Source organism: Aquarana catesbeiana, linkage group LG09 (genome assembly GCF_042186555.1).
Source record: "Aquarana catesbeiana isolate 2022-GZ linkage group LG09, ASM4218655v1, whole genome shotgun sequence".
In the NCBI taxonomy this organism is placed as follows: Eukaryota; Metazoa; Chordata; class Amphibia; order Anura; family Ranidae; genus Aquarana; species Aquarana catesbeiana.
The window spans coordinates 201,009,855-201,026,451 of record NC_133332.1 but is presented as its reverse complement, the minus strand read 5'-3'; the positions used below and the strand labels follow the sequence as shown (position 1 = coordinate 201,026,451).

Here is a 16,597-nt window from a genome sequence, read left to right as displayed (position 1 = left end):
ATGTGTCCATGCACACACGGACGTTTTTTGGAGTTTAACGGCTGTTGTCTGAACGCCCTAGAATCGCATTTAAGAGCAGTTCTTCTGACCACAAAAAACTCTGAACTCTCAAACTCTAGGCACGTTTAGCACTTTAATTTTATTTTGGCCATTGAAAAACACTGAACTTCTGGCCAATAAAATGAATAAACTCCAAACTCTGTTAAACTCAGATAAACTCAACTAGACTGTTTTGAAAAAAAAATGCAGCTAGGTGAGTTTCTAACGCTGATTAGCTCCTGTCAGGATAAACAGCATTTACAAGAAGCCAGTGTCCATGGAGCGTTATGGGCTTTTGAGGAAATGATGATGGATGGTGTAACAGATGAATATTGATTAGAATGTTTCAAATTCACTTTTCTGTCATACGGTATGTGTTATCAGACTTTATACATATTGTTATAATTCTGCTTAATGAATTCACTAGTACTGCACATTATTATTAAATATAATACATAAATCAGTGTCTGTGGGTTGATACACCGGAAGTGCTGGCTTGCTATTATTGTTGCGTGGGCACATTTTGTGTTTGTTTTTTTTTTTCTTATTTTGGCCCTTATGTGCTGCCCCGGTTCTGTGTTTTCTTGCACCTGTTAGAAATGGTTTGCTATGTAGCCCAGCCCTCAGTGGGACTGCTTTTGAATGCCCCAAAAAGGTTAAAAACCTTACGGTGTGTTTTAATGGATGAAAAAGAAAACAAGATTTTTGTACGGACCATAAAATCCTTTTCTTTGAGTCCATTGAGAGACATGGGTCCCACCCCTTTGTGTTTTTACGATCATGTTCTTGGCACTGCTTTTCTACAAACCTGAGGCATGCTGATAGCAGGAAGGGGTTATCCTTAGCTGCTCTACAGTTTTTTATTCTCATGTAGGTGACAGTATAACCAACAGATTAAAGAGGCACTCCAGTCTGGCCCAAAAAAGTCAGCAGCTACAAATACTGGAACTGCTGACTTTATAATGACCCATCCAGGGATCCAGCGATGTTGGTACCCACGCCGATTCTTCAAGCGGCTTCAGGTGCAGGCTTCCGAACATCTTAGGTAAGGGAAAATGGTAGTGAAGCCTTCCCACTTAACAGCCGTATTCGGGAGTTGTGCTGCATTCCCTGAATTGTCCTGCAGTCTTCTGCGACCTGTGTCCCCCAGAAAGCTGCAGGAGGAGGGGCTGGACAGTAGGTCATAGATCACCACAGCAATCTGACTTGAAAGTAGGACTGGGTATCTTCAAAACCAGGTACCCACTCCCCCAAGTGTCAGTAGTAAGGTGTATTTTTACGGCTGACTGCCTTGCCTAACGATGCCAGAACATTCCCTTCCACGTGATGGTAGAGAGATGGAACGGCTTTACATAAAAAGTAGTAGCGACTGGGAACCTGCCATTGTGGTACAGCACAATGTGCAAATTCACGGAAGGGGGCAGAATCCAACAAGATGAAAGGCAGAAGTTGGAGAGCCAACAGCTTTGACAAGCTTGCATTTAGATGCTGGGCATGTGGGTGGTAGGGACTGTATTGTTTTTTTCTCCGCTGCAGCAGATGGGGCAGAGAAATTTGCCGGCTACAGTCTACAGCTGGTGCTGTGCTGCTGGCAGATGTGCTGCTAGAACCTGGGACACCCTGGGCTATACAATCATCCCTGTCAGTGGAGGCTGCTGAGAGGTAATGACTCGGTATAGCAGGGGCAGACTGAAGTGGGTAAGGAGGAGGACAGACAGATATGTGCCCCTTTTGTGTTGCTTTTAGGTGCTCTTGCCAAGCTGAGTGGTTGGACTTTAAATGCCTTGTTAAGCATGTGGTACCCAAATGGTTGGCGTTTTTTGCAACGTTTGATGTGCCTGAGACAGTTTGCAGATAACAAAAGTGTGATCTGCTTCAGATGTGCTGAAAAAGGCCCAGACAGCTGAGCTTTGGGGAGTGGGCCGGGAGATAACAGCTGCAGAATGTGATGGAATAGGGTGGCTACTCTCTACTCTTTCTTGATGTTGGCCTCATTGGGGTTGTGCCGCCTCACCTTCAGTTTCCTGCTCTGCTCTATCTGGCACCTAAGTCGCATCAGTATCATCATCATCTCCTGCATCTTCATCATTACCACTGGACACAACGTGGCAATACGCTGCGGCTTGGGGAACATGAATGCCGATTTGTCTACCAGTGTTCCTCTCTCTTCTCTAGGCTCATGTTCCTGTCATCCTCAACCTCAGAACCAACATCTGAACCAGTAATGGCTGGGCATCAAGGAGCAAGTGGCTGACGCTGTGGTCAAATAAATCAGCTGACTCCTCAATGGCTGATGTTAGGGCTATGGCAGGAATAGATGTGGACAAGGAGGCAGGTTTATCCACTCTGGCAACTGCAGGGGACTGCACACGTGTCTCTGCTTGCGTGACAGAGGATGAAGAGGATGAGGCAGGTTTAGTAAGCCAGTCCACCACCACCTCTGTGGCATGCTGTGACTGGATAGCAGGGGCAAACTCACTAAACAGAGGAAATTATGTCCTGCCTGAGGACTGACTACCACGTCTACCTTTGCCTGTAGACACATTTGTTGCTGGCCCCCTTACAGTGCCAAGGGAATGTCTGCCTCTCCTTGTTGTCCTCCCAGACATTGAAAGAGAGGGGGCAGTGCTTATAAGCAAATGTAAAGAAGTTGAAATCTGTACATAGATGCACTTTAATGAGGCCAGATTGCACCAGGTGTAATAGACCCCCCAAAAGCTCCATCTTTTTTTCACGACCTAAAAGGCTTCTATCCTTGCCGGAAATGTACAGTATATAGGCTTAATACATGTAAAGCACAAAAAAGCGAAACATTCACGGCGTCTACAACTAGGAAGGAGTATAGGATGAAACAATTTGCTACATGTACTACAAAGTTCATTGTCTACCTCATCACTTGTCCCTGTGGAAAACAATATATAGGGCGCACAATACGCAATTTCGCTATACGAGTGAACGAACACATTACAGCCATAAAAAAAGGACGCACTAATCATAGTGTACCCAAACACTATCTGCACTACCACAATCAAAACCCATCAGGAACGAAATTCCAAATTATAGACAAATTTGTGCCACACTGGAGAGGAGAACCTAAGAGGAGTCTCCAAGCTAGAAACTTTCTGGATACACCTTGTTAAATGTTATGAACCATATGGACATTGATTGGGATATCAATGCCTTCATTAACCAATCTTGAGCATTGATGTTTCCCTTTTTTGTCTTCTTTAGACACTTCCCTAGATGGCCTACATTTTTGTTCATTTTTCATTTTTTTTGTTATTTTTATTCTTATTTAGGTTTAGATCCAGGGGGATCCTTTTGAACCCCCCCGAGTCTCTATTAAGGTTTTTTTGGACACATAACATAAATGCCTTGCTAATGCACTAATAGATACCAGTCACTGAAATAATTCTAACCACATACTGCAAACTTGTAGATCTTAGTTTACTAGTTTTTCTTCTGTCCCGTTTGCTTTAGTTTTCCTTCTCCCCTTCCTTTCTTGATTGATTAGTGGAATTTGGCTGCGATCTAGAGAGATCTTTTGTTTCCCTTTTTAATAAGGGTTGTATTTATTAGTAATTTCTTTATATCACACTTCTATTCTTTTTATGACTAATACTACTATAGCACAGTGGTGTAGTGGGTAGCACTCTCACCTAGCAGCAATAGGGTATATCCTTGTCGCCATTAAGGTCTGACTGATAAACAAATTGTACATAGGACCAAAAAGGGTTATTTTTAGTGCCTTTCACGTACTATTTTCACATACACTGTTTATATGTATGCTATATAAAAGATTTACATATATAGATTATCAATATGGGTTACCGATGCAAATTAGCCATTATTAGCTTCTGATGCATAAGCCTTCCCCTCTAAATCAGGGTTTACTACAAAATATTTTGGTGACTTGACTTCTGCTGCTGACATAGTCACATATATTGACTTTGGGTTAAGATTACATCTCTATTCCCGACCGTTCAAATGCTTCTGTTCCAAGCCTCGGATCGGCGAGCCTCTACTTCCTACCTCCTGTGATACGCAGTCTCTGAGCGGCCTTACGTCATTCCGCACAAGATAGATCATGTGGTCGTCATGTGACCATCGTGCTATTAGGAGGACGTAGTAGTGTTGATTGGAGGTTAGGAGCGAGGCATGGCTCCTGACCAGCTATGGGGGGACACGATTGGCCTTCTAAATATCACATGACCGCAGGTTACCAGTGAGTTGTCAAACCCGGAAGTCACGCCATACACTATCCCTAATCAGCTGTTTTACATGATTGTCATTTTTATATAAAGCGCAGTGGATGAAGGGCAAATTCATACCCCAGCAGAAGTCTTAGAGGACGAAACGCGTCGGGTTCTTGTGTTTTTACCCTCACCATCACCTACTGCGCTATTTCTTCTTACTTTGAGACGAATTTTTACTGCCCAGATTTTATATTTTTATACTTATTGGAGACAATCCTTTATAACTTTGATGCCAATAAACGCTACGTTTTAAATGGATTCACACTATGTGGAAGCTTTTCTTTTTTACTCGCTTTACCATATGGATGGTCGCTGATGAGGTGGTTTCTGGTCGATGATCGAAGCTGATTATAAAAGACATCCAGGTCTGGTTCTACTCTTCCAGGGACATACCATTCGGTGACATCGCTTGCTCTCTTAAAGCCAGGTCCATCGATAGGATCCAGGTCTGGATAATCCTATGGTCCGCTGTATTACACCGTTTGACGGTACAAGCTTTTCTGACTCACCGCCAAGGGCCTGTGAGTCCACCTTTTCTGGTAAGGGCATTTTATGCTTATTCGTTTGAGAGAAGAATCCACCTATATGCAGAGATACTTCTAACAGTCTCCCTTCATCATATATGAGGACTGTGGGCACCTAGGGTGTCACTGCGATTTTGTGATTACCCTACTGCATAGTGACGGACATTAATATTGCACATATTTACTTACCTGAGTTTACCCATGGCCTTATGCCATGGTATCGTTTTGATGGACATTTAATATTGAGTTTATTCACATCACATTGGTGTATGTTTCTCACTACATATCCATTGTGATCTAGCTTTGAGATATTCTTAGTGTGGGTTATTCCCATCACAATGGATATATTGGATTATAGCGGTCTTTTTCAAGTTTAATGCACTTGTTTTCACTTTGTATTATTTATTTATTTGTTCTGTGGTGGTTTTGAAGAGATACCCCTCCTCACACTCCATGAGACTATCACGGGTTTAATTATTACACATTTAGGGCATTGTTCCCTCCTTTTAGATATCACTTTTGTTCTATTATTATTGTTTCATAATAGCACCACACTTTATTGCTCTTTATACTGTAATATACTACAATATAATGCGCCAAACATACAATCACGCACAGAACTATATGGCAGTAACTGGCAGCAACGCACAGAAAAGTAAATGGCGTAAACTGGCAGTAACACATAAAACTATATGGCGTGTGTGCGTTACTGCCACTTTAACGTCATATAGTTGTATGTGCGTTACTACCAGTTTAACAACTATATGAATGTTAAAGTGGCAGTAACGCACACACAACTATACAGCGTTAAAGTGGCAGTAACGCAATCAAATAGGCGGTGTTCAACCATCACTAGACTGACGCTATCTAAACGGCCCCTACTCTAGCTATACACTCATTACACTACACTGAAACAATCTGAGCTGTCCCTACTCTACACTAATGTATGAATATATGAATGACACGGTCTCACTACAGTGAAACTATCTGAGCTGTCCCTACTCTAGCTGCACACTATGCAAAGCTGAATGATGGTCCTCCTCACTACACTCACACTATCCCTAGACTGACACTAAACTAATATTCTACACTGACAATTGAAGCAAAATAGCACACTAACTAATAGCACTGAACAGAAATCTGTTCTATCTCTCTCCACGCCAAAATCACACTGAAAATGGCTGCCATTGAAAGAATACTTTTATACTGTGGGGCGGGAATGAGCCATGATTGGATAAAGTCATGATGACAGTGTCCAATCTTGACTCTGACAGTGCTCTGTGCTCTGATTGGCTGAAGTTTTCACTGTTTCAGCCAATCAGGGCTTGCAATGCACCGTTCAGCGCCGCAAAGCATTGTGGTCGGTTCGGGGGGAGGGGTGAACAAACGGTCAAACAACCCGTTTGTTCGGCTGTTTGCCGAACAGCGAAGGTTCAGCCCGAGCATAAGTTCGCCCATCCCTAATTACCATATTAGACAGTAAATTCCAATGCTAGACACAGGCAGGGAAAACTCAGCCTGTTCACACTGGCATCACAGGCAGCAATATTAAGGGCCCAGAGGGGGTTGGGAGCAGTGAGGGCTGCCTGGAAGTTGAAAAAAACAAAAATCACTGTTACTTAGAAAGAGCAGAATAAATTGTTTTGCAAGGGTTTGTGCTAGTTGTAAAAGCAGTGGCTCAATCACATGATATATAAATATCTCAGGAAGGGCCCAGCTTCCTCTTTCAGTTTTTAAAGTGTGGCAAGCTTTCATTTATATCTAGAGCTTCCCCAGAAAACATTAGTACACACACCTATGAAGCATGACTTCATGACTGTACATGCATATAGAAAGCAGTATCAGATTATTTCAGTTCGTTTTGCCTGCTAATGATGGTGGAAGTTTTGCCCATGTTTGTAATTTGTCTCTAAAAAAAGAAAAAAAAAAAAAAAATGATATGACTGGATAGGGGCAAAGTTGGTTATAGTAGCCTGAGATTGGATTTTGGTAACAAGCTGGGTGTTAGAGACACAAGAGCTGATTTCAGCCAATTGATCTGTAGACCTGAATATGAACCAGATTGTTCAATTACATGTTCTGCCTCTGGAAGGGAAGCATCAATCTCTGAATAAGGTTAGGTCATCAACATAGATGCACTGGCCAATTTTCTTCTATAGTAGATCTAAACTGTAAGTGTGGCCGTTGCTGCTGCATAAGGCATGCTGCGTTAATTAAATTCAGCCTCATAATTTTGAATGGGCTGCCAATGCAATCCATTACTCAAAGAATTGTACCTGACCCCTTTTTTTTTTTTTTTTTTTTTTTAATTCAATGCATCACACAGTCACAGCATATTTGTAGTGGTCTGCTACAATGTGGGTGCATTAGACACCGCTATGAGTTGGGGTGCCATTCAAAAGGGACGACACAGCAACATACTATGGTACACGTTACTCACGTTTTGCCGTTATGTGTGGGAAGCATGAATTTTACCACTATATCAGGAAAGGCCCTTGGAGTTTATATTTTTTTTATACACACAGTGTAGGGCAATTGGTCATCATGCATAAACATGCTTTGCACAGTTTGTGAAAACAATTAGATGTAACACACCTAATCGGTTTCACTTAAAGCGGAGTTCCAACCAGAATGAACTTCTGCTGATCGAAATTCCTCCCCCCTCCGGTGCCACATTTAGCACCTTTCAGGGGTGGGGGGGGGGGGGGGGGGGGGGGGCAGATATCTGTCAACTCCAGGTATCTGCTCCTACTTCTGGGCATAGATCGCCCCACAAACTATGCAACGTCCGGCCCCTCCCCCTTCCCCCCCCGATGTCTTCTAGGAGACACACAGGTCCCAGAAGACAGCAGGAACCATTCAGATAGCACAGTGCGACTCTCGCATGCACAGTAGCAAACAGGCTGTGAAGCCGCAAGGCTTCACTTCCCGTTTCCCTTAGTAAGGATGTTGGCGCCTGCACCCGGAGCCGAGGGATGGGTCGGCTTCAGGTGAGGACATTACAGGCTCCCTGGACAGGTAAGTGTCCTTATATTAAAAGTCAGCAGCTGCAGTATTTGTAGCTGCTCACTTTAAATGTTTTTTCCCCCAGGTGGAATTCCTCTTTAATAGCAGAGCACCAACCTTACTCAGATCACAAGATTTCTGGCAGGATCAATAAGTATTGTACAGCACTTACTGTAGGAACAGATATCACAAACTGCTTACAATGTTATATACTAATTAACAGACCAAAAGGGTCAAAGAAGATAAGCTGACTGTAAAGGGTTATATTAACTTTATTAAAAGCCAAGCTCCAGTTTCTGGCCTGTGGTACAGTGTTTTTGACACTAAACAGTTTAACTGCTTCCTGCTAGTTCACCTAAAGATGCACCACATTGGCCCCTCTTTATAGCAGCACAGCTTATGTAATCAGAGCTCTTCTGTTGCATGCTGCATACACAAGGACGATTAACCCTGGCCCTATACACACACACACACACACACACACACACACGCATTAACCCTGTCATGGTCTTCCAAGTGGGCATTTAAAGGAGAAGTATAGCCAAAGCTATTTTGGCTATGTTTCTATGGATCACAGCAGTGCAGTTCATTCTGCACGCTTGTGATCCCTTTTCAGCTGACAGGGGACTTACATCACAGAGCCAGTCCAGGCTCCGAAAAGATCCCGACCATATGATTTGGATCTGCCCAGAAGCCTGGACTAACAGCTTTCTCAGCCTCCCAGTGATCTGCTGAGAACCTTATCCAGCCCCTCCACAGAGAGAGCAGAGAGCTGGTGACTAACCGTTCCCGACTCTCTGCTCACAAAATGCTGAGATCTGAGCAATCAGCAGTCTTTGATCGCTCAGTTCTCAGTGCAGAGCCGGCAGGGGACAAATGCAGCTTTGGATTAATGCTGCAACCACCTAGGTGAGTATAATTATAATAATCTAATAATCTAAATCCCATACTTCTCTTTTAATTCTTCATGGGCATCCACATAGGGAAATTTAACTTATCTTCTCTTTATGCTGTGCTCAGTACAGCTGTCATTGAATGGAATTCACCACAGACTGGCCAGAAGCAAAACAGACATGACTGTCTGGACATGAACATAATTCCCAATGAAATGGCTGTTTAGAGCAGCACAGAGTCATACAATTCCTGAATCCTTGGCTGTAATTGTTTGAAATACATTGGGGGTTACTTACTAAAGGCAAATGCACTTGGAAGTGCAGTCGCTGTAGATCTGAGGGGGACATGCAAGAAAAATAAAAAACAGCATTTTAGCTTGCACGATTGGATGATAAAATCAGCAGAGCTTCCCCTCATTTCAGATCTTCCCCTCAGATCCACAGTGACTGCACTTCCCAGTGCACTTGTAGTGCAAAGTGGATTTGCCTTTTGTAAATAAACCCCAGTGTGTGAATTTCTGCAATATCCATGACAATAATCAAAGAATTGGTGAATCTCCTGATTCCATCATCCCAAAACGTGTAATATTCTGAATTATTACTTCTCACTAATGGATAACAGAAATTCAGCACAGAATTACAGCTCTGTGGCAATTAGAAGGCATGACTGACCACAGAACACACAGAACTCCGCCGTCTGGCAGCTTACCTTGGCTCTTGCTTCCCTGGTAGCCTCTGCCTCTGCAGCCATGGCCCGCTGAAGTTGAACTGGCAACTTGACATCCTTGATCTCCACACGCTCTACTTTGATACCCCAGTCATCAGTGGCAACATCCAGCGTGGACTGAAAACAGAAAAAAGTACCCACATATTAGAGGAGCGACAAATCTTTAGATGTGCCTGTCTTAGCATTTAAAAAAAAAAAAACTTAAATGAGAGATGAACTTTAAAACCTCTTAGCTGATCCAAGCATATCAAGCCGGTTAAATTTACTCTTGCACTAGGATTGCCTATCTCAAGTTTTTTTTTCTGTCTGTTACCAAAGTTAACAGACACTTGCAGGAGGCATTGGGCTTAGTATTTGGATTTATGTCAAATAAGATATCCCTGCATTCCTTTTATCAAACTATTTCTTATGATTGGCTGCCAGAAATTAGCTGGGAGAAGCATGGCTAAAATGATGCTAGGGTGCACTCTTTCTGTATTTGGCACTAATTTTACTTTTGTACAGCTTTCCTGACACTTCATATGTTCAGGACTGAACCAGCCAGCTTTAAGAAACCACATAACCATTATTAATTGTCACCATGAAGGAGGACAAAACCTTTAAAACCTTGTGTTGAGGTCACACATCTACTATGGGTATAAGGAATCATTAATTGAGCATTGTCAAACTTTTTTCCTTTTGAAAAAGGAAAGGCTTAAACTTATGTAGCTTGCCAGCGCCATACTCCATGTATGTCACAGAATTGTCTTTGCAGTTTCTGTGTAATGGAAAAATAGGCGAAAGTCAGTTTCACTCTACCCTGCCTCGCTGCCTGACACTTTGTGATGGAAATGTTTCCAGAGATTATCCAAGTGAAACGCTTAGTCAACTGTTCTGCATTGGCGATTGTTTGCAAACTAAAGATTAATTCTTTCGAATTTTAAAAATAAAGAATTGTTTTATAAATGTGATCAATGTTAGTTTTCGTTTTTGCCTAGTTTAATCTGGACTACAAAATCGGTAAGGCATTTACAGAGTATTGCGGCTCCCCAGAACATCTATGCACATTGTTTGGATTTTGTAGGCGCTGTGCCGAATGGAATTTAAGTTTACAGATTGCAGACAGAAGCGTGAGGAATCAAAAGCGGGAATTTCTTTCCATTTATGTAGATAGGTAGGCAGCAAAGCCGCTGTGTCTATTCATTCCTCAGCACCAAACACTATCCCTGTTCCCCTCTATTACAGTCAGTTTAAAAGCAGAGCTACAGTCAAAGATAAACACCATAAAATGTATAGCATATTAAAAGATAAAATAGCTACACCAGATTTTGCTGCAATATTCATCTTGATTCCAGATATTTCCCTCACAGCCCTTTTTTTCCTGCTACCAGATGTCCTCAGTCTGATGAGCAGCATTATTCAGTCCACTTCCTCTGAGCCCAGGGGATCCTGAGCACTCCCCAGTCTGTTATTGAACAGGGAAAGGAGAAACCGTAAAGTTCTGAGCTCATCTCTCTGCTTTCCCTTCCTAATAGCATGTTTTCTGTTTGCACATAAGGGTGCATTCACACCTGCGAATGCACCCACACGCCATTTAGCTTTGCTTTCAATGGGGCTGCCTCCTGCAGGAACTCCACTGGGGTTCTCACATCTAACCAGAGTGCAGGTGCGAATGCACCATAAACTGACTGGTTCCTTGAGCATCTTCTTCCTCTCTCCAGCCTTGCTGTACAGAGACTACAAGATACTGATTCCAGGGCCAAATTAAAAGGTACTTCCACAGCTTGCATTAAATAAAAAAATACATGTATGATAATAATACATAATGGCATGTAATAAATTATTACAGCGCTGCATGAATTTGTGTCTTTTACATCTGCCTAAACTTAGATAATAATGGAACATACTGGGGTTGGTGTGCCAACACTACCAGACTATAGAGATGAAACTGAATGCAAACAGCTTCACCTTGCCCTAGAATGAGTGTTCACTAAGCATTCATATTCATCCTCCTAGCAAATGTAATGCATGTAGATGTGGGCCATTAACTGACTATAGAGCAGTGATGGCAAACCTTTTTGAGCCCGAGTGTCCAAACTGCAACACAAAACCAACTTATTTATTTTAAAGTGCCAACACCGAATTAAACCTGCCAGCAGCTCTGCACAGAGTATGGGACAAATCACCCCTCTGAATAAGCCCTAAGAGACCAAAAACATACGATTCTGCCCAAAAAAACCCTTTTTTGCTTTTTTCAAGGAGTGTGTTACGCTTAGAATGCAGGGATCAGGAGTGTGTTACGCTTAGAATGCAGGGATCAGGCGTGTGTTACGCTTAGAATGCAGGGATCAGGAGTGTGTTACGCTTAGAATGCAGGGATCAGGAGTGTGTTACGCTTAGAATGCAGGGATCAGGAGTGTGTTACGCTTAGAATGCAGGGATCAGGAGTGTGTTACGCTTAGAATGCAGGGATCAGGAGTGTGTTACGCTTAGAATGCAGGGATCAGGAGTGTGTTACGCTTAGAATGCAGGGATCAGGAGTGTGTTACGCTCAGAATGCAGGGATCAGGAGCACGTTGCGCTCAGAATGCAGGGATCAGGAGTACGTTATGCTCAGAATGCAGGGATCAGGAGTGTGTTACGCTCAGAATGCAGGGATAAGAAGCGTGTCACACTCAGAATGCAGGGCTTAGGAGTGCGTTGTGCTCAGAATGCAGGGTTGGGGGGGGACGGGACAGGTGTTGATATGAAGGGTGGTAGAGGACAATGCCATGGGGGTGGCCCTGCCCATAGCAGTGTCCTCCGCCACCTTCACATCTCTCGCACACACACACACACACACACGTCCTCTGCCCCCCCCCTCCTTTCCCCTTATTTCCCCTATAGCAGTGACCTCTGGCTTCACTCCCGTAGCAGTGTCCTACCTGTCCACAGTCCTCCACATGGTAATGCTTCAGCACCCGAGCCCCTGCACAGGCAGCTGCTCTCCTATTGGCTCTCAAAGTCCAGGAAGGGCGGAGTCACTCTTCTCTTCCTCGGTTTACAGAGGCATTGCGGCGCTGCTTACAGCATCAGACACTCAGTGTAAGTCCTTTCCACTGGGCAGCCCCCGATGCATGCAGGGAGGGATTTAAGCAAATCGGCCACCCGCCGCTCAATCGCACTGATGCGAGCCTGCTCCTTCATGCCGCACCGCCAGTGCAAATGACTGCCTGGCTGGGGGATTTCCACCCCTCCTATCCTGGTGGCGCTGGCACCGTAAGACAGCTATTTAAGCCGCCTTATGGAAGCGCCGGTCCTGAATCTGGCAACTTAGCTCGGGTTAATTTACACAGAATTTCATATCTAGTTTGGGGGTTAGCAGCTTTATTATATCAATTCACATATTAATTTCTTGGGGCGAGGTTATCACTTATTTATATAACGTAGCTCGGGTGCCCACAGAGAGGGCTCTGTGTGCCAGCTGTGGCACGCATGCCATAGGTTTGCCATCGCTGCTATAGAGTATGTATTAATTCTTTACGTATGTACAGACCCTTGAAATATCCTCAGGTCCAGTGGGCTGCATTCAAACATTGCTACTCGTCTATACGATAGCTCTGGATCATCCTCTTCTATAACAAACACAAGCTCAACAACTGATACTAAGAGCCAACACATAAATACAGGATTAAAGAAATTACAGTCTACATAGTACATTTTTTCATCCCACATTACAAAACTAGGGAGAAAAGTTACAGTAAGGTATTGCCGACATGTCATATGACTTGATGAGGAAAGTAAGAGAGCTTAGACCAGTTTCTAAATGCAAACCAGATGGATTGAAACCCTTCAGATTGTGATGCAAGTTGCATATTCTTCCCAGCAGCCATTGTGCTATCTGCAGTTGGTTGCAGTGCCCCACCTGCATGTTATGTGCAATCTCCTCCCTGTCTGATAAGATCTGCGACAGGTTCTTCGTACCCAGGACATTGCGGAGGGTAGTCTGTGCTAGAAGCCTGGTGGCTGAATCTGCGTTTGTGATGTTCGCTACAGCCAAGATGGCGTTCTGTACCCGGTAATAGACGACGCCATCCACACTGACTGTCACTGAGTCTTTAGTCAAAATCTGAAAGATAAAATGTCAGGATAATTAATATTAGAGCATCAGATCTGCTTCTAGTATCAAAACAAACAGTCATTCTGAAAATAAATGGCAATTATCTTATCACAGCTAATGGCAGGAAATGCAATTGCAATCCACGTCACTTCCATTAGCTAATATCTCACAAAATCTGCAGAATCAGAGAATGTAATGTGGGTAATAGAAATCTATTTCACTCCAATGACTGCATTTAAATAAAATGGAGGATGTCTTTAAACAATAAACATTTCCAATTTCAGATTCTGGAAAACAGATTGACATAGTAGTGGAATCAGAAAAATGTACACGTCAAAAAGGGTCCAAGTACAAATCATTGTGTGCAGGGGAAGGACGATGTCTGCACTGGAATAATTCCAATCAGCCAAATGGGAAATTTTTGTTAATGAATGCTTCAGAACAATTAAACTTTAAATAAATCATCAAGAGGAAATATTTTATGGCGGAGCAATAATTATTGGACTACAGCCAACCAATTTGCTCTAGGCTGGTAACAGAGCTAAGCTGTAAGTGTCTACAGCCTCAAACCATTACATCTTGATAAATGTGTTGGACTAACAGTGCTCAGTGAATGGCAGATAGACAGATGAATGAAAGGCCTGTCTCTTCCACTTGTAGAATGCCTTGCATCACAGGAAGCGATAAGACAGCCTTAATGAATGGAGCGGAGGGTGGTCACTGTCAGTACTTTTGATATGATTTCTTTTATTTTTTTAATCAACAATCAAACTTAAAGTGTTACTAAATTCAGGACCCTGCATTCACTATATTTGATCTCCCGCATAACATGGAAATGCAATCATTTTTGTAAATAAAGTGCTCAATACCTTTTACTCATCCACAGTCTTATGATTTCTATCAGTGCCTGGTTAAAGCTTGTAGGAGGAGTTTTCATACTGCACTGGCTGTCCTATCAGGATGCAGGACCCCCGACCCTCTGTCTGGACAGTGCCGATTGGCCCTGTGCTAATCACATGCATTCTCCCAAGAAAAAAAAAAAAAAATATCTCTAGCAATACACACCAAACTGAGCACATACAGCACTAACTCTGTCTTATACACATGTTCTGGAGTCAGTGGAAGAAGAGGATCTGTGCATACAGGATCAGACAGCCTTTTTACACACTGCAGAGGATTAACCCCTTAGGTTCCACAGTGAGTATAACAGGCATGCTTTCCTGCATATACAGAATGATTTTATTGTGGGTTTAGTAACACTTTAGGCTTTAAATCTCATTGGAGATTTTGCAAAATTATGTCATTTGTTGGAATCCGGGGCTCCCAATCAAACCCAGTAGACTTGCCAGCCTGGGAAACATCCCAAAACAAATCTGGGACCCCCTTGCACCATACTATGGAAATCCTTCAACAATTACGTCATCGGTAATAATTGATTCACTCACAAGATCAGCCAGGTTAGCAGTTCTATGTTAAAGTGGATGTAAACCCGATTCATGAAATTTGAGCTGGGAACATATATCTGCAGTGATTTGTTATCTCTCTTCAATGTCCATTAGCTGTCTCCTGCTCCATTCTTCTGTCAGCCTGATGCCTCCTGACAAGTTCTCTGTTACAAATGATAAAAGCAGCCGGTTTTCTGTCAAAAAGTGCCCCCCATCGAATAGTGTCCAGGATGTACTGCGCATGCTCCGTACGGAACACCGCAACAGCCGATTTGCCGATCAGCTGGGCTGATGTAACCAGGGCACATGCGCACATCGTAGGAGGTATCTCTCAATGGGAGATACATTTCACAGGCACAATTTAAACCTATACAAACAGCGGGGGGGAGACCGTAGTTCTTCAGATTGTGCATCACTGCTGCTGGAGGGTGGCTAGTAGCTGTGCTGAAGAGATGTTTTTTTCTGTTGTGCAACCTGCCGTTCAACACAGCAGACCTGCCCTGCAACACAGACAAAACTGGACCATCAGCACACTGTAAGGCCACCCCGCAACAGCGAGGCACAATGTGAGAACGATGGTCTCCCCCCGCTGTTTGTATAGGTTTGAATTATGGCCGTGAAATGGTATCTCCCATCGAGAGATGCCTGCTACGATGTGCGCTTGCACTGTGTTCACGTCACTCCAGCTGATCGGCAAATCAGCTGAAGTGCGGCTCAGTCCTGCGCATGCATGGGCACTATTCGATGGGGGGGGGGGGCACTTCTCGACAGAACACCGGAGTTTTGCATTGGGGAGGATGCTATAAATGAATAGTTCAGGGCTCTCCTAATCTAACGAACAGAGCTGAAAGTCTCTACCTATGAGGAGAGAGGGTGTGCCTTTCCTTCAATCAGCTGTCTTGGCTGTACGCCTAGGCTTCACTGCAGTGTTTAACAGGAAGAGAAAATCTAACACGATATGAACTTTCTAAACAGTATATAAAGATGAAGACAGATATACATGTAAAACTTATGTAGGAGGATTTGTTTCATCTCTGTGTATCACCTGAGGCTGTTCACTTCACTGGGTACATCCACTTAAAAAAGGTATAGTTAGAGAAGAGCACATAGGTGCTGTCTACAGTTAAAAGAAATTTGGATTATACAACAAAAAAACACTTTATGATCGTTAATTTCAAGCTTTATGCAACTTATTGTACAGGACGAATAATTCATAATGATTACTTTTCCTAAATGGAAAAAAAATAATTTAAGGATTTTTATTCCTTTAATGCACTAAGAATGATTTGTGGTATGTCTCAAATATATCTACAAGGTATGTATATGGAATTTTAAATAATCTTTCACTATCACAATTTGGCTACTAATGTATATTCGTATTTCACACGATCACCCACAATAGGGTAAACAACAGAAAGACAGGAGGGCGGGATCCAAGTTAGAATAAAGGCAACTGATTTATTAACAAAAGTTTATGTGCATTTTCCACAATAGGGTGAAGGAAGTTCAGCGATCAAAAACTGGGCTCAGGGCATAGTGCATGGCCTGTTAACAGCACAACATTGCCAGAACTCTGCATGACAAGGTGAATTAAAAGTTTCATATGCGTGAAAAGTGCTAATATAATAA

General features: G+C 43.0%; 1 protein-coding gene across 3 annotated transcripts in view; it reads right to left on the bottom strand.

The window, feature by feature from the left end:
- Positions 1-16,597, bottom strand: part of STOM (stomatin) — a 79,666-nt gene that overhangs the window by 8,522 nt on the left and 54,547 nt on the right. For all 3 annotated transcript variants that reach the window (XM_073599545.1, XM_073599546.1, XM_073599544.1), the window contains exons 5-6: positions 13,329-13,532; positions 9,428-9,562 (exon numbers count right to left, since the gene is read on the bottom strand). In XM_073599545.1, the coding sequence (XP_073455646.1) occupies positions 9,428-9,562; positions 13,329-13,532 (339 nt within the window). The remainder of the gene's footprint in view (positions 1-9,427; positions 9,563-13,328; positions 13,533-16,597) is intronic.